At 39.2% G+C, this 22,275-nt stretch overlaps 2 protein-coding genes across 4 annotated transcripts in view; one reads left to right on the top strand and one right to left on the bottom strand.

The window, feature by feature from the left end:
- The window catches only part of IFT74 (intraflagellar transport 74), a 79,066-nt gene extending 75,545 nt beyond the window's left edge, over positions 1 to 3,521 (bottom strand). For 2 of the 3 annotated variants that reach the window (XM_068552886.1, XM_068552888.1), the window contains exon 1: positions 3,432 to 3,521. The gene's annotated coding sequence lies outside the window, so the exon portion shown is untranslated. The other variant, XM_068552887.1, reaches the window with a different exon arrangement.
- A 2,017-nt stretch (positions 3,522 to 5,538) lies between these two features.
- Positions 5,539 to 22,275, top strand: part of PLAA (phospholipase A2 activating protein) — a 38,408-nt gene continuing 21,671 nt past the window's right edge. The window contains exons 1-4 of the mRNA XM_068552275.1: positions 5,539 to 6,074; positions 12,365 to 12,558; positions 20,411 to 20,511; positions 20,599 to 20,719. Coding sequence (XP_068408376.1) covers positions 5,737 to 6,074; positions 12,365 to 12,558; positions 20,411 to 20,511; positions 20,599 to 20,719 — 754 coding nt within the window. The 5' untranslated portion in view covers positions 5,539 to 5,736. The remainder of the gene's footprint in view (positions 6,075 to 12,364; positions 12,559 to 20,410; positions 20,512 to 20,598; positions 20,720 to 22,275) is intronic.

The following is a 22,275-nucleotide window of genomic DNA, read 5'->3' as shown; positions in this document are numbered from 1 at the left end:
ACTAGAGACAGAATATGGAGAAAAAGAGTGCCCAAGACTCTGGCCTCAGGAATGTCAATACCTAGAGATTGCACAGAAGAGGAGAAACTAGTATAAGAGACTGAAAACGAAGACTCAGAAAGCAAACAAAAAACCAGGAGTGTGTGTCAGAGATGCCAAGAAAAGGCAGGAATGGTCAATGCCATTTTCTGCTGGGAATTCAAGTAAGATGAATACTGAAATGTCCATTGGAATCCCCATCCAAGAAACCATTAGTGACCTTGAGGAGGTCAGTTTCAAGGACTCCTTTCTTTCTCAATATTAAATTATTGTCTCATGAGCACCATCAACAAATTTGCATCCTCGAACTCTTCTTCAACCCTTCTGGCAAAATCAGAAACCATTCTCTACATTCAACCTGGACTGCTGAACACTGTTGATGGAAATCCCAAGACTGTACAGACTGGAGAACTGCAAAGCCATAGTCACCAAATTTAGATGGACCCTCATCTCAGAAATTATTTTATTTATCCTTTATAAGCTACTCTGTCCTTGATGATTCCAATTCTTAACCACTTTTCCAATTAAGTCTGTCCCTGCCACTCTCAGCAGATGACTCAATTTCATAATTGAGAAAATTAAGACATGAAATCTATCACATTTGGAGCACACACTTACCTATAAACACCCTGACCTCCAATCTCAATAGCCATCCTTTCTCTCATTCAAGATCAGTCTCTATTCTGATTTATCCTCTTGATCCCATACCTCTGGGACATTAGCTTCCCTCTCCTTGCCAACCTCCTTCTCCCTCACCCCTGCCCCAATCTCCTTTGGGGCATTATCCAGCTCTTACGTATGTCTTTAAACTGTCTCCTTTCTTTCAGTCTGTTATCATGTTCCATTCTTTCCTAACCTTAAAAACTAATTTCTTGAACCTGAAACCACCTTTAATACAGTCTTACATGTCCTTTTTCTACACAGGCAAACTCTAAAAAATAGCTTATATCCATTATTCTCTACTTTTTCCACTTCCTGTATCTCCTGGATTCCTACTCTTCCATTCAAATGGTTCCTGCCAATGCAGTTAGGAATGTAAATGTCATCTCTCTGTTACTGGTGTCCACTCCTACATGAAACCATCTCCGTGACACTCCCCTCTTCTGTTTCTCCTTTTTCAGTCTCCATCTTATTCTACCTGCCTTTATTAGCAGCATTTCCCAAGATATCATCCACAGTCTATTTTTCTTTTTCCTCTTTAAGCTCTCATTGTGCCACCTCATCTACACTCAGGGTCTTAACAATTAATAAGCTAATGACTCACAACACCGTTATCTCCAGTCCTGACTTCTCACACTCCTAGGTGTTTATATCCAAATAATTACTCGACATTTCCACTTCAATATATCATCAGGATTTCAAAATAAATATATCTAAATGTAAACTCATTGTCATCGCCCCCAGATCTGCTCTTCCTCTTGGTACCAACTCCTAGCCATCCATACAAGCCAGAAACGTAGTCCTTGATTTCTGCCTCTTCCTCATTTCCCATAGCTAATGAAATACTACTACTGATTTTATGCCTAAATGTTTAAAATCTAACTTCCTCTCCATTCCTATAGTACTGTTCATGGCCTCATGGACTCAAGTGGATTATTATACTGGCCTCCTGAGTGGTTCCCTTGCATAATACACATCTTGCCTGTTATCCTCCCTAGGAATCCTTCAACGACCAGACCATAACCACCCCCACCTTCTTCAATTTGAATTTACAGGGCTGACCTAAATGCTACGATGGATCCATACACATCTCTATCCCAGGACCTATCACACCAATTGAAATAATCTGCTTAAGTATTTCTCTACCTTGAAGGCAAGAGCTGGATCTTATTTATCTTTATACCCCCAGCATATATCTCAGTGCCAGGCAAAAACTTTCTGTTCTTTTGTACCGTCTGAATTTCCTCCCACATGAAGGCATTGTCAGTTACAAAAATTTACTAAATTATTAAAAAAGAAACAAATCATTTCTCGAACTAAAATGGGTTCTCAGTTTCTATAGCCCATGCCCAGTACTTCTTCCCTGGCTTTCCTTAGCATCATTCATGATCAGTCCTTGGATTACTTCTCGTCTCTCCACAATATTTCATCCTTTTCTTATAACTTGAACTAGGCTGATTACTCATAAATCAGTATCTCCTGTTCTGTCCTTTAAACTGGGCACCAATTCTAAGTGTTCAACTGTTTACTGGGAATTTCTATTCAGATATCCCATTATCACTTTATATTTAATATGTTCACGCCAAACTTACAACCTTCCCATTCCAACTAGCTCCGTGATTCTATTTTCTTGCCGTTTTGAACTCTTCGGACAAAGTAGTAGAATTACTACTATTATTATTTCAAATAGAAAAGTGAGTTTCATGAAACAACTTTTTGAAAGGCAGACAAGGTCTGTGGTCAAAACGGTTTCCCCCAGAGAAAGCTAATACAATAAACCTGTTTCCAGCAGAATTAGTCAGTGTTAATCCAGCTTTCCTGAGGAACTTTAAGAAAATGTACGATATATAGACTTTCCACCTGATTTTCTTTGCCACTGCTTTACTATCGTGGAAAAAGTTTAGTTAGCATTAGATCAGTTCCACCGGGTAAAATAAAAGGGAGGGGCACTAATAATAAATATGCCACTAACTCCGGGGTTAGTCCTTCAAATGTTCACACAATCGCTGGGGTTATTCACACAACCAGAGAGGTTCCAGAAAGTTTAGGGATGCTAACGGAGCTCCGTCAGTTACCAGCCATATTATCCCCTCTGGACGTGTTTCCTCATCTGCAGTGTGGCAGCGAGCTCTAGCTTGCACAGCCGTTGTGACGATTCCAGATACTTTACATGAAACATCTGGCTCCTAATTATTACAATCATTATCCTCCCCGAATCAACCATTTTAACATATATGAAGAAGTGGAAAGTTGCTAAGTCCCTTCCACTCTGACCAACAGACAGAAATCTATTATTACTTCGAGTAAAATCCCTCAGCCCACAGTGAACTCTCTCTTTGAGGCGCTCGGATCGTTCCCTCTGGTCTCGCCTTGGCAGGTCTCCTCAGGGGACTGTTTGAGGTCTCTCCTCACGCTCTGCCGGACTAGAAATGGGACTTCCTTGGCGGAGGAGAACACCTAAGAGCTGGATTTATTTTGTTTGAAACGCATCAGCATCTCCAAGGCGAAGATAATCGGCAAGGGAGGCAAAGAGGGAGAGTTTGGACCCGGGATTTCTCACCTCCGCCGGCGCTGAGGGCGCGGAAGGAGGGAGGTCGCTCCGCGGAAGGGCGCGGAAGGAGCGAAGTCGCACGACTCAAGGGCACTCGCACTTCTTTCCGAGCCCTCCACCACCGCGTAGCCCTCCAGTCGGGCCCGCGAACCCGTTAGCTCACCCGAGACGCCCCGCTCACCTGCGCGCAGCTTTCCTGGGCCCTCAAGGCCTAACCCCTAGTGGCCGCGTGCCTTCGCGTCTCCTGGCAACGGGGGCTGGTCGCGGTGAGGCCCCCTCCTCCTGATTGGCCAATCCTCGGCCTTCGCTCAGCGAAGCGAGAGTGAAATGATCTCGCGAGGTTTGAGGACTAACGTTCGTTACCTCGATACCTCTGGAAGACAGGGAGAACGGCGAGTTGGCTAGGAAAGAGTATTTTATTTAAAAACCTTGGTTTTCTTTGTAATCAGAGTAACCTCTCTTGATTATGTGCATGACCTGAACTCACTCCAGCGAGTTTTATCATATCGCTGTGTAACATCATTTGTAATACATCAGACTTTTTAATAAGAATTATTTGAAGTTATTCCGTGGTAGGCAGCATTCATTGTACAGTCTTTTTGTTTCTCGTAAGTAGTAGTTTCCTTCCTGTTAGAAGGAAGGAACACAACATACACGATACAGCATTAAGTATTGATGCGATTCTAGTACCATATGTTTCATTTCATTGAAAGCTTTATACCTTTAGGCTTCCTTTCAGAGTTATTTTGTGAGGAGGGCTGAATTAAAAGCAAAGTGGTCTTAAAATAATTATTTTAAAATCAAATGTTTTTTAAACATGGTTTTTAAAAAAATGAGAATTATGTCGTCTCAAATCCTACTTCTCTAATAAAAGTAACTTGCAGTTTGTTTTTTTTCCCAGTCTTCCTATAGACAGCTTAAATATGATGGGAGTTCAAAAAAAAAAAAATGTGATGGGAGCTCTAAACATACATACATATTGGATTTTTAACATTTTCACATTATTCCCATCTTGCATACATTTTTTATGCCCAGATTTATTCTGTTGTATGCCTGCCTTCAAGTAGGTTAAAATCAGTGCAATACAAAATGAAATAATGTCATGTGACTGAGTTCTCAAAGTTTGTAAAACATTTTCATGTAATTATTCCATTTGAGACCAACATATTTGTAGTGGTCATTTGTTATCCTTATGGTCGCTGTAGTGAAGGGTGGTAGAATTTGCCATCCCAAAATATGCCACTTTGGTATTATAAGGATTATTTGGAGGGGAAGGCAATTGAAAAGCAGGTACAGGAAAAGTTCTCTACTATCCTGCTATTTGCTTAAAAGCAGAATATAAATTTTCAAAGTGCCCCTCCTTGCTTCTTAACCAGGAAGGACAAAAGTTAATCATTGGAGACAACTTTAGACCTTTACCATCCTGGAGACTGCACCAGAAGAATCTACATAAAAACTTTAGTAATTAACCTTTAACTACTGTTAGTTTCCCATATAGTCGGCTTCCCATAATTTGCTGCCTCTAAAGATTTAAAAGTTCTTTTCTTTTATCGCTTGTGTAAAAACTTATTGTTCCTTTGTTAAGATGCTATATAAGCCCAAGCTCTCGTCACCTCTTTGAGTTATTCATCTCTGAATTTCTCCCTTGTATATATGAGGTACACGTTAAAACACCTGTTTTTCTCTTGTTACTCTGTCTTTTGCTCCAGAGCCCCAGCAGAAAACTTTTCTGCTAGAAGAGTAGCAAGAAAAAGATACATCCTCTCATACAACCTCTAACTGTCCAACTATTCCGTATGTTGTCTCACAAAGAAGCTACTGACATTTCTCCCTTAGTGTTTTCAGACATTTAAGTTAGCCCCAGCATTTTCCATTTGTATAGAGATGTGACAGTTTGAGAGAAAATTTTAAATCTTTGAGTTAACGCGTAAAATAAAACTTTTTTTTAAGTACCAAAAACCCGGTTTAGTATTCACAGAATTCAAGGAAAGTGATTTGTTTCCAACTTGGCCCCAAGCTCTCTCGTTTTAATTTTAAAAAGTTTAGATTGAAAAAAAAAAAAATCTCGGGAAACTACGCAGAGAAGGTTTGGGGAAATCGGCGGCGTAAGCCAGTCCCCAACACTACAAGCGACGCAAACTCACTCAGCCACAAAACCCTCAGCACAGCAGACCAAGATTTAAAATACCCGGATTGGCGCGCCTACGACTCACGCCCCGCTGGCGCGTGGCATTGTGGGATTTGTAGTCCGGTCCACATCCGGCATTACAATAAAAAGCTCAGCCGGGGCTCGGCGAGGACGCGGGTTCGGAAAGGACCGGGATTCAGGCGCCCACTCCGAGGGACCGGACGGTGGTATCTCTTTCTCCGCTGGTGGTCCAGCGCGCATGAGGGAATCGAGCCTCGGCTCCTCAACGGCCTCAGCAGTCGGGACGCACACACTCTGCGTCATGGCGGGCTAAGGCCGATGATGAATTCCGGTGTGCATGTCAGGGTTGCTGTGTCACTCGGCCCGCTGGGCGCGCCCCTTCCCGGCCGCCCTTCCGCACCGGCCTTCGGGCTCTTCCGGTCCCGACGCCCCTAACTTACGGGCCCTCTCGCGCTGCACGCCCGGCCTCCCCGGCGGACTGATCTCGCGCGGTGCCAGGGCACCGGGCGCCGGACCTACTAGGGCCATGGCGAGCGGCGCCGCCAGGTACCGGCTGAGCTGCTCGCTTCCGGGCCACGAGTTGGACGTGCGGGGCCTGGTATGCTGCCTCTATCCACCGGGGGCTTTTGTGTCCGTGTCCCGAGACCGCACCACCCGCCTCTGGGTCCCAGACAGGTAAGCGCTACGAGTCCCGCTGTTACGCGGCTGTGCTGCAAGCTTCCTTCGGCGTCTGGGGAGAGAGTGACCCTTCCCTGCCCTATCCTGCTCTCTTCCTCTCTTCCCGGCCTTTCCGACGGTCCACGCTCCCTCCTAGTTCTTAGAGCACTGGCAGTCTGGGCACGCAGTGTAAGAAACTAGTGAGGTTTACGTGGAAAGAACACCGGGTTGGGGGAACAGAGACCTACTTTCTTGTCCTACCTTGACCACTAAACGACTGAGTGACCTTGGACGAACTTCTTATTTTTTGTGGCTTCAGTTTGTGGACGATGATTTCCTGTGTTTCTTTTCGATTTGAAAAACTTTTGACGCCAGATGCACCCTCCTTAATGAGGCCATGTGGAAGCATCTGGCATGTGTAATTAAGTTAAGTCCTCTTCTTTCCCTGGAATTTGTTCTGTAGTCTTCCCTCAAATTTGAGAATTAAGGTTCTCAAAAATTGCATTGCAAAACGTTGCCTTGGCTCCTCTCCACGTTGTCCAACTCAGACTTTCTTAGTCTGGGGTATGTGATGGACTTGGGCGGAGGGGATGAAACCCCTCAAATGTTTTCTGGATGTGAGGGAGTGGTTTTCTTGAGGAGAGAAAGCCCACTGCCTTCAAAAGATTTTCAGAGAGATTAATCAAAAAATATTAGGAAACAGAAGGTTAAGGTCCAGTCCAAATCAAGTTCAAGTGTTTAGCCCTGATTTAGTTGTTGTAACAGGAAATTTAAGACCTGGAAGACAGATTTCAGTTCAGATAGGGAAAAATTGAGGTAAGTTACTTCAGGTAGTAACTCTCCCATCAGAGGTTTCACTCATTGAAACCATACATTTTCATCCATAAATTCAGATGATAACTGTTTATTGAGTGGCTCCTATTTGTGATCCTGAAGAAGAATAAAAGGACAGACAGGTTTCCTGTGTTTATAGATCTTGCCTACAGTCTGGGAGGGAAGATGGATGAAGAAACAACCAAATAAATAATTGCACATTGGCATGTGTACTATGAAGAAAACAAATATAGATATAAAATACAGAATTGAGTGGAGAGCGATGTGAAAGAAAGAAACCTCTCTGAGGAAGGTGTTTTTGGCATTTGTTTTTTTTCTTAAATGATACTGAGTTTGAGGTGGTCAAGGGAGTGAGGAACCAGAAGGGTTGAATTGGAAGAGCACTATAGACAGTAGGAGGTGCAAACACAGTGGCCCTGGATTGAGAAGGAGGAAATTCCCAATGTGCAGGAGGGAATGAACGGTGAGGTGAGGGCAGGTCTTAGAGGCTGGCGGGAGCCAGATCATGCCCTGGGAAGAGGGCTGAGGAAAGAAGTTAGTAGGTGGAAGCCTTCAGAGTTTCAAGCAGAGGACAACATGATTTGATTTACCTGTGGAGAAGTTTCTGCTAGCTTCAGGTGGAGAATGAATCGCAGAGGGATAAATGTGGAAGGAGACCTGTTTAGAGGCTTTTGCAGTAGTGCAGCCAAAATAGGACAGACTAAACTAGGGATATTGTAGAGGAAACTCCTATATTGAATTAGATAAGGGCTTCTCTAATGCTTAAGATTCTGTGATATTCCAAACCACTTGGTAACACTGATACATAACTTCTGTGTATTTGAGTACAAATTACTGATTAAGCTTGTACATTTAAAATTTTGTTCAGTAGAAGCACATGCCCAGTAGGATATGAACATTGCAGTAAAGAGTAGCTAAAGGATGCTTGTTGTAATAGTTGAATTCTGTTGAACAGCTAAATCCTCAAACTTTTACATTGTAGGACTGTGTTAGGTTGACAGGAGCTTAAATCACTGCATCACAGGAACTTGACAAACTGAGCTGCAATGACCCTCTCTTTGAAAACTGGTTCTTTTCACTTAGTTCACGTTGTCTTTCGGTTTTGTTTTTTAGAATTCATGTGGTATTCAATTAACACTGATTGGGAGCCTGCATTGTAGCAGGCACAGGGCTCCATAGTGAGTGATTGGTGAGATAAGGTTGTTTTCCTCTCATTTCCAAGTGCTGTGGTAGAGCATCTCATAGTCACTCTTAGGCATCCTAACTAGTGTCTCAACCGTACCTTTAGTGTGATAAAAAGTGTCCTCAAGGCTGACATCCTGACAATTTCTATTTATTTCATGGTATATTAATAAAATCAATGAAGTGCAGTAAAATGTTTGGAGCCAAGTAGTAAACATTTTTATTTTCTCATGTACATTGTTGATAGGGCTCTGGATTGGGGTGGATAATGTAGGGATGGACTGATAATGATGGGGGGATTTAATTTAGTTTCAAGGAGGCAAAATAGTTCTATTCTAGGGTGGACTAAACCAGATATTTCATCTTTCACAAGAGCCCACTGAAAACCGAGGAAGCCTCCGGGTCTTCTGAAGGCACTTCAGAATGGAGATGCCATTTTTTGGTTGTACATTGAACTGAACCAGTCAACATGCCATTGTTGCAGACGGCTTCAAGCCTCTAGAAGCCCACCTCATAGTAAACTGGATTTCCCAAGTCTGTCACCAACGATTGCTTTGCCTTTTGAAAACTACCCATATTTGAAAGATGCCAATTTCAGATTCAACATCATGTGTTAATTTTCCCTGACCATGCCAAGGCTGGAGTGACTTCTCCCTCATGTAAACACTCAGCACCTTGGGTCCTTAGTCAAGTAGTTCTGCAGAGTTTAAGAAATTAGAGCCATTCCCTTCCTACCCTCCAACCCACTATTCCCTTTTCTTGGAGGCAAAATTTTCATCTCTTTTAATGGCTTATTTTTGAATTTTGCTTCCATATCTGTATATAAAGTGCTATACTGCTATTTCTTTTCATTTAAAATTTCTTTTAGTTTTCTGTTTTAGCATTTTCTGTTCTTATTATGGAATATGAAAATTTAGCTCTCATTTCTACCCTCTACCAACCCCCATCACATATGCATCCTTTCTATGTCCTGATCCTTATAACATAGTTTAATTTAATGTAGACTATATCAGTGTTTTGTGACTGTACAGAGTCTATCTACACGTGAGCTGTGGAATAAACTATGATAACTTTTCCTGAACAATTTTATGATCTCCCTATAGCTAATAATTGTCTTATTTTTGGTTTTCATTTGCTTAACTGTCTATGTATTTATCACTAATTCAACTTCATATTGTTTGTTAGTTGTCTAACTCTCCTCTCAAGACCTCTAGACACATTGGATATATAACAGTTTCATTTTCCTGATGATGAAAACTTTCTGACCTGGTCTGTCTGCCTCTGGTGCCACAGCTAATCCTGGGATCTCCCTTCGCTGTCTTCTCGAGAATCCCTTTTTGGACCTCTTGTGTTAGATTTCTATTATCAATATCCTTTAACTATCTTGGTTTTCTTCCTTGACACCTTATTGGAGCACATCCTCCAGGAGCTTCCTGAAATACAGTGCAGTGATAATAAATGTATTAAGACCTTGCAATTGGAACATGATTTTAGCCTGCCTAGCTACTTGAATAATAATTTAAATGTTTGTAGCATTGTAGTTTCCTAATTTTCTTAAGAATTTTGAAGCCATTGCTCCACTGTATTCACTGTGTTACAGTTGAGAAGTCTGAAGCCATTCTTACTCTTGACCTATTATTTTTTTTCTCTCTGGGAGGTGGTCTATATTCATTCATTTTTCACATTCATTAAGTGTGGTCCTTTTTAATGTCCATAAGTCATGTGCATAAGTTCTGGGACGTTTTCTTAAATTCTTTGGTTTCATCTTATTTTCTCTGTCCTCTTTTCTGGAACTTTTTATTCATATATTGAATTTGTTTCTAAATTGCTTTTTAATTTCTCTCTATAAATTTCTTTCTTTCTCTCTCTACTATACTTCCTCAGAAGTTGCCTTAACTTCTTGTGAAATTATGTTTTTGTTTCATGGTTGCAGTATCTTATATCTAAGGATGGCAATGCTGAGTTTTTTAAAGTTATTTTCTCCTTAGTGGTCTGTTTCCTCCAAATTGGTTATTTCCCCTCCCTGTTTGTTTTGGTCACTATTTTACCCCAAATGTCTGGTAATTCTTATTCTGTGCTTTCCATTAAGGGGGGGAGAAGTAAAAAACTCCTGGGAAGATCTGTGTATTGGTGGAGCTTCATGGTTATGAGCTTCACTGTAGGGTTATCTGGCTGGACTGTTTCATAGGGCTGATCTCCTGCCTAGAGGATGATTGCCTGGCTTCTAGGTTTTGTCTTTGGTGGTCTTGGCCTCCATGGTGAATGTACATGTTTCTCATACCCCAAGGCTCAACTGTGCCTTGTGTCTACCCCCAGCCAAAGACTTTCACCTTTTCTAAAAAAAAAAACTTAAGACTTTTGCTGGGTACAAGAGGGGCAGTTGTCTGGCTGGAGTGTCTGTCTTTTTTTTTTTTTTCTTGATGCTTAAAGCATTTTTTCACTGATTCAAGAAGTACTTAATGATTACCATGTACAACATTGTGCTACAAACTTGGGAAGAACCAGGTCTGGATTCTGCCATTAAGAGCTTCACAGATCACTACGGTAGATACACACAAGCATCCATCTGTACTGGGGAGTGCTAAGGGACACATTTAGGTAGATTTAGTGGTTTATATAATATAGATTTTTAAACATGTCCTATCTTTTACATTTCTTTGGGCTTATTGATAAAATGGTTTCTAGGGCTTTCCTGGTGGCGTAGTGGTTAAGAATCCGCCTGCCAATGCAGGGGACACGGGTTCGAGCCCTGGTCCGGGAAGATCCTACATGCCGCGGAGCAGCTAAGCCTGTGTGCCACAACTACTGAGCCTGCGCTCTGGAGCCCGCGAGCCGCAACTACTGAAGCCCGCACGCCTAGAGCCCGTGCTCTGCAACAGGAGAAGCCATCGCAATGAGAAGCCCGTGCACTGCAATGAAGGGTAGCCCCCGCTCGCCGCAACTAGAGAAAGCCCGTGCCCAGCAACAAAGACCCAACTCAACCAAAAATAAATAAATAAATTAATTAATTAAAAAAAAAAAAAAAGGTTTCTAAGACCACACTTAAAAAAAAAAACACCAAAATAAAGTAAACAAGTTAAAAATAGCTACTACCAAATACCTTACTTTGAAGATTTTTTGATATGATTCTGTGTCTGATTCCAAAGACTTTCAACTAGTCTTCCTAATTCTAGTTTTTTGTTCCCATTTCCTAGAGATACATAGTGCTGCTAATTCTTGAGCCTTCTGCAGATTCATTTGTAAATTGGGCCTCTTACTTTCCCTGATGCCTGCTTAGAACTCATTTTTCTCAAGTATCCTAAGGCCTTTACTACTTTTCTGTCAGCTTTCAGTATTCGATTATATTTCTGTTCTTTTTTTTCTTATTCTCTCTGGCCTTGTGGGTTTATGCCTTTCTTAAAATATACATAGATGGTTAGATAGATATAAAATATACATTATACATATTGTTGTGGTGTTTGGGAAGGGAGTGAATATAGATAAGCATGTGTGCAGTCTTTATCTGGGAGTCTTCTCTTTTATGTACAGTTGTTTTATCTCCTTCAGCTAGATCACAAACTCCTTGATTTAGCTTGAATCAGGGATATAATTCTTTTATCCCCCTCTACAGCTAACTTACTGCCTTCCACATATAGTATATCATAATCTGTTGTTTGACTTGTTATGTAAGGGAGTGGTGCTAAGTGAAGGATGTGTATAACAAATTGGTAATCATTCTAATTCCCAGGCAGTTATTAATATGCTGTGTCCCTAGAGCAGTCATTTATATGTCCCTGTATTAGTTCCTTTAGTTTGCATATTGGAAGTGATTGATAGTCTAGCTATTTAGATACACACGCTATACTAATGAGTACTAAGTTAATGTTTCAGTGTGCAAATGTCCTCAGTGTGTTTACGGCTTATTGGTAGTAGATTCCATTATCCTAATTGAATGAATGTTTCACTTCACCAGAGATTTCTTACGGTAACAATCACTGATCAGTAGAAATGCAGATGGAGGGAAAATAAAACCACTTAACGATATTTGTCTCCTTTCCTTTACTTCCTTGTTCTTTCTGTTAATTAACATACTCTTAACAGTGAAACACTAATTAAACTTCTCCTAATCTGATTAAGCCTCTGTAGTAGCTAAGACAAATTAGGTATTTAATATTTAATTTAAAACAATAGATTCTTAAAGTAGTATATAAAGTTCAACCTAGATACTAAAAGAAAATTAGTATTTGACAACGTCTGTCCTAGGCTAAGTCAGAGGACAAATGTATATCTTATTAATTATCATGTCTTTCCAGTCCTAACAGGGGCTTTACAGAAATGCACTGTATGAGTGGCCACTCCAATTTTGTCTCTTGTGTATGCATCATACCTTCAAGTGACATGTACCCTCATGGACTAATCGCCACTGGAGGAAATGACCACAATATTTGCATTTTCTCACTGGAGAGTCCAGCGCCACTTTATGTACTAAAAGGTCACAAAAATACTGGTGAGTATAATGCTTTGGTATTTTTCTGTTTGAATAAGTTTCATCCTTTTGAAGATAAAATTCTTATATCTGCTTTCCCTTGTTTTTATTATTATTATTTTTTACCTATAGCTATGGCTTAATAGTGAAAACCTTTTGGATCATCATTGTTCTGCAAATTCTCTGTTACAGACTTATTGTCATCAGTAAAGGCTGACATGATCATATATGTAAAAAGGAAGAGTTTATGGTTTTATATACTTTGTAATTTTGGTTTTTCAGCTATCTTGTGCAAGAAATTCATTTACTCAGGAAAACTGAGAGCACTTCTTTATCTTTGGGCTGTTATGTCTGTATTTATGCAGCAAATTGAAGCCCCAGAAGGAATGTATTTAGGGTTCTGGTATCATTATTTGAGAGTATTTAATACTTTTAAACAGCATTTTCTGTGATTTGTATGTCTGATTCTTTTATATTCCTGGATTTGTGTTTGCTTAACAGCTCTTTGTTATAAAATGATACGCTTAATCAATGCAGTATGTGTACTACTTTTTTTTTATGTATCTGGAATAGTTTGGGACATCTGTAAGCAAATAGTATGGCCCATAAGCACTCTAAACTTAATTTCTTTAAGGAGTTTGTAAAATGTTTTGTGTGTAGGTATGGGAAATCTTCAATACAGGGTGATACAGATTTTTTTAAACTTTTTGAAGGAAATCTTCAAGTGTATACAAAAGTAGAGACATAGTATTTTATAATAAGTTATATATAAACAAACATAAAAGAGAATAGTGTAATGACCTTTTCTACTCATGTATTTACATAGCTTCAAGGATTATCAACACAAGGCCTATCTTGCTTCATCTTCTGCTTCTTCCAAAATATTATTTTAAAGGAAATTTCCAATATATTATCTCATTTGTAAATATTTCAATATATAGCACTACAATAGGGTTTGGCAAACTTTCTGTAAAGGGCCAGGTAGTAAATATTTCAGGCTATGCAGGCCATACAGTCACTTTCACAACTGCTCAGCTCTGCCATTGTGTGCAAAAGCAGCCACTGACAATAAATAAGCGAGTGAACAAGTCTGTGTTTCAATAAACCTTTATTTATGGACACTGAAATTTGAATGTCATATAATTTTCACATGTCAGCAAGTACCTTTTTTTTTTTTTTTCTCTCAACCACTTGAAAATATAAAAACCATTCTTAGTTTGTGCACTGTACAAAAACAGATGGCCCACAGGCCACAGTTTGCTGACCCCTCAAAAAGATAAGGATTCTCTTTTTTTAAAAATTAATTAATTAATTTATTTATTTATTTTTGGCTGCGTTGGGTCTTCATTGCTGTGTGCGGGCTGTTTCTAGTTGCGGCGAGCGGGGGCTACTCTTCATTGGGGTGCACGGGCTTCTCACTGCGGTGGCTTCTCTTGTTGCAGACAACAGGCTCTAGGTGCATGGGCTTCAGTAGTTGTGGCAGGCAGGCTCTAGAGCGCAGGCTCAGCAGTTGTTGCGCATAGGCTTAGTTGCTCCACAGCATGTGGGATCTTCCCAGACCAGGGCTCGAACCCTTGTTCCCTGCACTGGCAGGCGGATTCTTAACCACTGCGCCACCAGGGAAGTCCCTCTCTCTTTTTTAAAAACAATATCATTATCACACCTAAAACAAAACAAAACCTAATTTCTCGTTACCAAATATCCAGTGAATGTTCAAATTTACCCAGTTGTCTCAAATGTTTCTTTTTACAGTTTGTTTGAATTGTGACCCAAACAAGGTCCACATGTCTTTTGATCTATTAGTTTCTTTCTTTTTTTTAAATCCCCTCTCTATTTGAAACCAGCTTATTTTACCTATAGAATTTCCTGTAATCTGAACTCTGCTGGTTAAAGCCTCATTTTTCTAGCCTCATGTTCCTCAGTCCTGTAGTCTTGTAAGCTGTTAGATCTAGAAGTTTGATCAGATTCAGATTCAAGTTTTGAGCAAGAATTGTATACTTTCTGTTGTAGCACAACAGGAGGCATGTAATATTTCTTTTCATGATGTTAAGATTCATCCATTCTTTATAAAATTCCCATCAGCCTTTGAAAATAAGTCTTTAACATCTACTGATGATCATTGCATAGATCCAATATTTCATTAAAGTTTGCAAATTATACTCTAGTTCTACCATTATTTCTGGATTTAATAGCTAGCATTTTTCACATCAACTCTTTGGTTACAGTGTGAGACATTTACACAGAGAAGACAGGATAAGTGCTTTTCTTGCCCCTTCTGTCACCTGTTTTACTGGGTTTCAGAATGAGTTGATTCCCTAACATCTTTTTTTTTTCTTTTTTGATTCTCAAATTGTCCCATACTTGATCATTGGAAACCTCTTTAAAAAATTGGCTCCTGTGGCCTCTTGATAAGACCTTCAGTGGTCTTCCTTGCTTTTGGTAGTACAAAATGTTCTAGACCTGAAATCAGCCATTTTGCCAAGAAGCCTTATGTTTTTCTTTTAGTGGGAGATAGTATTTAAAAACCTCAATTTGAGTTGTAGTGGTGCTCACCAGGATTTGTTTTTAACTTAATTTTGTTTTGTAATTATATAAAGCATACGTAATTGCAAAGAAAAAACTATTCAACATGGTGCATTCAGAGAAATCTGGATTCTGTCTATATTGCCTTCTCCCGCCATCCTTATAAGTAACTAATTGTTTATTAACTCTGTTCTTTCTGAAAAAAAAATTAGCAAATATGTATGTATATTTATGTTGCCCCTTTCTTAGATAGAAGGTATCTTACTGCAGTTTTCTGCCCTGGCTACTTTGCTTGATAATATTGTCCTAGGGATTACTTCATTTCAGTATATAGAAATCGTCATTCATTTTTACTGTGGCATTGTATTTCACTGTATAGCTGTACTATAGCTATTTTAACTTATTTAGCCAGTCCCCTATTGATGGATATCTAAGTTTCCAAATTTTTGCTGGTGCAAGTGTCTTTGTGCATCTGTCATTTTGTTCTTTTGTGAGTGTAACTTAGGTATGATATCTAGTTCTGGATCAAGGGGTAAATGCATATTTAATTTTGTTATTGCCAAATCCCCACATTAGGTGTTAAAACTTTTTTTGCATTTCCAACAGCAGTATATACGTCCCTATTTCCCTTATCAACAAAGTATGTTGTCAGATTTTTAGATTGTTGCCAAAATAAGTGAAAAATGGTATTTTAGTATGGGGCAATTTTCATCTCTCATTATGGAGGGGTCATTTTTTCATATACAGAAGGGCTGTTGGCATTTTCTTTCCTGAGAACTATATTCTTGTCCATATAATGTGGGGTTATTGGCCATTTTAAAAGTCCTTTATAAGTTAGAGTTATTAATCCTTTGCTACAAATTACAAATATTTTTTCATTTCATTATCTTTTTTTAACTTTATATATGTTCTTGTTTTTCTTTTTTTCTTTTTGTAATGCAAAAGTTTATTTTATGTAATCATATTTATCTTGATTTTTTTTTTGAGGTGTTTCTCATAGAAACCTGTGCAGTAAAAATACTGCTTCACATTTTAGGGTATTTTTTCTGCCTGGTTTGTTTCTACTTTATCATAAGGTCATCTTTTGTTATTTTGTTAAGTTACTTGATGGTTTGAGGCCAAATGTCATTTCTTCCTTTCTTCCTCCCTCCCTTCCTCCCTTCTTTCCTTTCTTTCTTTCTTTTTTAAATTTAAAACCTACCACATCAGTGAGTAGGAGATGAAGAAATTAATGATTGACATCGTTATGTCATGTCATTTTTTTGTTAGCTTTCTAGCCCAAATTTTATTTTCTAAATGGTAGAGTGGTACTGTTTTTTAGTCAATATATATATATAACAGTTTCCAGTTACTTTACAAGTTGCGGTTTTAGGTAATGGAGGAGGAAAGTGCCATCCCACACTTCGGGGCAAGTGCCAGGGCCCAAAAAGAGAGCGCTACCACAGTTTACCTCTGGTTACTGGTTATTCAGCTTGCTCTCTCTTCTGCAGGCAAAATATACCCACTTCTCTCTTAATGTCAGAGAAGCCAAAAGTCCCATCCAGTTGCAGCATCAAGTTCAAAATTAAGAATTTCTGGACGATACATAGTATTCTAAACATCAGGGAAATGATGCTCAGGTGTTTCTACATCAGGTCCAGACATAGTTCCTCTTAAATTTGGAGATCCGTGAACCAAAAAACACAAGTTACCTGTCACCCATTCATTCACTATACAACTGTGGAATATTGAGGGTAATCAGAGGAAGCACTCCCATTCAGAAAAGGGAACAATGCAAGACAGCAGTTTCTAATCTGTAGTCATCTGAAATTCAGATGGGTGACTGTTTCAAGGACCCCCTACTCTGGGAGTGATAGGTTTTTGTGATCAGTTTCCTCTGCTCTCCAAAAGGGGTTTCCCAATCCATTTTTCTTCATGGCTTTCCTTTAACACCCTGGGATTCTTTTCTATTATTCTCCTTGGTCACATTAACCCTCCTTGGGGACTAACCAGCTTTTTCAACTTGCTTTCTGCCTGTGGGAGCTAGGTGCACAAGGGTCATGTTAAGTCTTGAACAGTCACGGACATTTTTAGTTATTGGCAGCATAACTCTTTGAAAAACTTATATTTTTTACCTGTTTGATTTCCAGTCAGATCTCTTTGTCAGTAGTCATACCTCAGCTGTAGTCTAGATTTGCTGTATTACTCCCCATCTCTCCTTCTTTCTTTCCCTGTGTGCCTCTTCATATTTAGCTACTGAAACCTTGTGCCTTTCAGACTTTAGTTGGAAAGCTGAACCTTTAGGTTCTTTTCCCTGAGCTATTTTCCCAGGTGAAAGCATTTATTTTCAGGGCAACAACCTTAATTTTCTTTGCTTTGAAAATGCTTTAAATCCATTTGGAAGTTTTGGCAGGATGGATGGCCGTGTTTTTGATTTGTTCCTGTTACATGGCTGGGTTTCAATTGTCCTTTGCTGCTGAAAGGCCTTCTCGGGTTTACATTTTTCATTTGGGCTTGAGAAGCAATTGGCTCTTCCAACTCTGTAAATCCCTAAGTTTGGACTCTTCATTTCTGGCTGGGAACCAGCCAGTTCTTGATCTCATTCCATTCTTTTAGTACCTAGCCAAATGTGGCCAATAGTAAGCGACACCCATCATTGAAGTCCTGGTTTCCAACCTCTTTCTTTAGACTACAAGTTTGTCATGTCCTGAGTTATTGCCGGTAACAGCTTTACCAGATGTTCCTTACTACATGATAAGGAGCACCAGCCTTCTCTTCTGTGGTAATAATCTCATTACCTGCCTGTTAAGCCACTGCCATATATTTCAGCTTTTTGCTTCAGCAGTGCCTCACCTTTGCTACTAATTCTGAATCAGTCAGGTAGGCTAGGTGACATTGTGGTAACAGACATCTCCAGAATCACAGTGGCTTAATGCAGTAAGTTTGCTTTGCTTCTTATAGATCCAGTGCAGCAGGGGGCTCTGCTCCTGTAATCACTCAGGGATCCGGATGACAGAAGCTTCACTGCAACATGTGCTTTCATAGATATTGGAGTAGTGGGGAGGGAGCATGGCTTCATTGTGCACCTGTCCTTAAAGCTTCCACCTGGAAGTAACATTATTTCTGCTCATTTTTCAATGCCAGAACAAGTCATGTAGCATGCCTAAAGCCAAAGGAACTGGGGAGTTCAGTCTTAGCATTTGCTTAGAAGGTGAAGAGCAGAAAATATTTGATGAATATCACTAATGGCTACCACACACATTAAAATATTTATATGTTCCATGTATTTCCTGGAAACTTCCTCTTGTAACCTTCTAGCCTTCTGTTGGATTGGTACTACCTGGGCTAATGTCATCCTGGATTTCCCTGTTTCCTAGATCCCATGTTTTTGTCATTCTTAACTTACTCTTTCATTTTAGTGTAATACAGCTGTTGCAGCTTCCTAAGAAAGCTGTGACATGGGGGTTAAATATATTGTATTTGCATATTGGAAAATAGCTTTATTCTAGTCTTATTGAATATTTGATTTTTTGGCTAGATGTAGAATCCTGTGTTAAAACCATTTAACCTCAGAATTTTGAAGGCATTGCTCTATTGTCTTTTAGTGTATAGTGTTATTTAGAAGTTTGATGCTATTTTGATTCCCCATCTTTTTCTATGGGACACTTTTCTGGTCCCCTCCCAAACTTTTGGAGTCTTCTCTATTTCTAATGTTATAAAATTTCACAATGCGTGTCTATCTCTGTTTCTCAAAGTGCCTTTCATTGGGCACTTTTGTGGGTTCATTCAATCTAGATATCATGACCTTCATTTTTAGGAATCTTTCTTGTACTATTTCTGTGTTCTTTGCCTCATCTTTCTCCTCTCCCTCCCCAATTATCTCTTTCTGGAATCCCTGTTAGATGTTGGACCTTCTGAAATTACTTTCTAACATTCTTAATTATCCTTTCCTATTTTTCATATATTTGCCTTTTGGGTCTAATTCTCAGGAGACTTTTCTCCGCCTAGTTTTATTATTATTTTTTCAGTTTGGTTCTTTTATTTTTAGCATTTAGTTTTCTTGTTCTCTCATTAGTTCTTTTTTTATATATCTGTTTGCAAATAATATTGTATTGGAGATTTTTCTTCTGCTTCCTGAAATTGGATTTGTTTCTTATGGGTCCCCCAAACCCCTTGCCCCTTATTTTTCTGTTTCTTTGTTTTGGTTTTTCTCTTTCGTGTAGGTGGAGCTTGATGATTGGTGGGCTTCATTAAAGGGTGATCTGATGGTCTGACTTTTTAGATGGAAACCCTCTCGAATGTCTGCATCTGGAGTTCTTTAACATTATTCAGTCCTCCTGCCTCTTACTTTGGGAGCAGGGGGACTGTAGGTACCACATTTCAGGATGGAGACTTTCTGCTTATTCCCCTTGTGTTTCTTAGGGTTCCTTATTCCAGCCCTTTATTATGCCTGGTGACCAGAGTCTAGAAACGCTGCTTCAGTTCCTCCAGAGAATAAACCTCCAGTCTCCTTCCTGCAGTGGATAAGGAAGTACTCTCCTGACACTGTAGGCTGAGAGGAGAGGTCTGGTGTTTCACTCTGTTGTGTGCAGCCTTTGAATCAGTGTTCTCATTTTTCATTTCCTCTGCTTAGCCCCATCCTCTGTGGAACCTAGTGGCTGGATACTTAGTTTCAGTTCTGTGGGGCCAGTTACTCTGCTTCTCATCGCTTTCTGTGTAACCTCCATTTTGCTAAGTTAGTTATGTTGTTTTCTGTTTTCTTTGTCCTTGTAGATTAATACCATTTATAGCATTACTGTGGATAATCTGCCATTTTTAATCAGAACTCTGTCTTTTTTGTTTCCATGTTTTTAGATAATTTTTCGTATTTATAATTCTTAGCTTGTACAGTGTTACATCAAGATCATAAGGCATTAAATTAACCATTTCATTACTGTTGAGTAATGAAATGAGTCAGCTTAACTCTAGTTTTTTCTGTCATGTTAACTAAAGTGACCCTAAATAACTATATAAATAGCGTTTGAAAATCATTTGCATTATTTTCCTGTGTAGTTTCTTAGAACTGGAAGGGATTGTGCAACCCACTTAATCCTGCTCCCTCATTTTACAGTCTAGGAATCTGATGTTAAGTAATATCCCTGAGGTCAGACAGCTCCTAAGTGGTATAGCTAGGACTTGGACCCAGGCAGCCTGGCACCAGAGTCTGTGCTCTTGACCGCTGCACTCTTCTGCATTTCCATTGAGTTGAGCCTTAATTAGCTAATACTGTCACTTCATAAAGTGTTTTTAAAATTGTAGTATTTTAATAACTAGCAAGGTTGAGCATTTTTCTCTATGAAAATGTGTTAATTAATGCCTTTTTTCCCTTTAGTTTGTAGTCTTTCATCTGGAAAATTTGGGACATTACTTAGTGGCTCATGGGACACTACTGCTAAAGTCTGGCTGAATGACAAATGCATGATGACCTTACAGGTACAGTAGTTCTATGTGAATATTCAAGAAAATAATTAAAGATGATGATTCTGTGGCAATTTAACTTAATACCCATTTTTCTCACAGGGTCATACAGCTGCAGTATGGGCAGTAAAGATATTACCTGAGCAGGGCTTAATGTTAACTGGATCAGCAGACAAGACCATTAAACTGTGGAAGGCTGGAAGATGCGAGAGGACTTTTTCTGGTAAGATCAGAGTAGACAGATTTTGTAATCTCTTTGCTTCCTATTTGCACAGGTGATTTTTTTCAAAAATTTAGAAGTTTTAAAGTGGTATTTGAAAAACATCAGTGTATTTTAGCCATTTAACTTGGGTGAATGTAAATTTTCTGACAGTTAATATGTAATATCTTTTTTTTTTTTTAATTATTTATTTATTTTTGGCTGTGTTGGGTCTTCGTTGCGGTGCTCAGGCTTCTCATTGAGGTGGCTTCTCTTGTCGCGGAGCACAGGCTCTAGGTGCGCGGGCTTCAGTAGTTGTGGCTCGCGGGCTTTAGAGCGCAGGCTCAGTAGTTGTGGCGCATGGGCTTAGTTGCTCCGCGGCATGTGGGATCTTCCCAGACCAGGGCTCGAACCCGTGTCCCCTGCATTGGCAGGCGGATTCTTAACCACTGCACCACCAGGGAAGCCCTGTAATATCTTTTTAAAAGATGTACTGAGACCTCTCATAAAACGACCAGATATGGACTAACAAATAGCTACAATATGGGTATGTGCTTCTGTGTATTTTATATATGTAATTTTTGGTACTCAGTTATGTTTTGGTTGTCATTTGAACAAGTTCAGCCTGAAACTTCCAAGCATAAGTCTTATTGAGGGTGGGTCAGTAGTGTTATCTTCATATATGAGGAAAACATCAGTCGTGCTTTTATTAATATTGAAGTACATTGTTTAATAATAACAACTTTCAGGCTTTGTTTATGTTGTGGTTTCAGATGGGTAGTCTTTTAAAACCTCAGCTATTAAATAACTCCTAAAACGAGGCATCTGCTGTCTAATATTAGAACTGATGATTTATTTGTGGGGCACTTAACGTTTTTGGTATGATTTTGTTTGTTTGTTTTTCCTTGTATTTATTCCTTAAAAGTTGATCAGCATCCTGGATAATACTTCAAGAAGTCCCTTTGTGCAGATAAAACTATCTGTAGGTGGAAAATGGGCAGTGAGTTATAACTAAACATCCCTTTGTTTCTGCTTCCATATACAACATATATACATATGTATTAAGTTTTTATTAATCTGTTATAGCTAATCTGAATCAGCATAGGAAATACTGAGCATGGGAAAGGTTTTGACTTCTGGTCTCCTTTATTAGATCACAAACTTCTGAGAATGTTTTGTCTTTTAAAAAAAATTGTAGTGGCATCTACAGTGCCTCAATATTGAAAAAAATGGAATCTTATCAAGTTTTTAAAAACATTTAATATCCTTTGATGAGAGGAATAAATACACACACACGTATGTATATATACAATCAGCATAACACAAGCAGTTTTCATTCCATAAATTCTTGCCCTTTTAAAAAATCAATAGTCATTAATTTTTATTTTATCATTTTAATGCCTGCATTTATATAAATTATGAAATATTTCCCTTGGTAAAGCAACAATGTTTGGCTTTATATTTATGTTTTGGTTGAATTAAAAGAAGTAGGAATAAGAGGCAGGAAACTTGAATTCTTGCTTTAGCTCTGCCACTGATTGTGTGGTTTTAGATAAATTAATCTCTCTCAACCTATTTCA

Source organism: Eschrichtius robustus, chromosome 10 (genome assembly GCF_028021215.1).
Source record: "Eschrichtius robustus isolate mEscRob2 chromosome 10, mEscRob2.pri, whole genome shotgun sequence".
NCBI classification, from domain to species: Eukaryota; Metazoa; Chordata; class Mammalia; order Artiodactyla; family Eschrichtiidae; genus Eschrichtius; species Eschrichtius robustus.
This window is presented reverse-complemented; position numbering and strand designations above follow the sequence as displayed.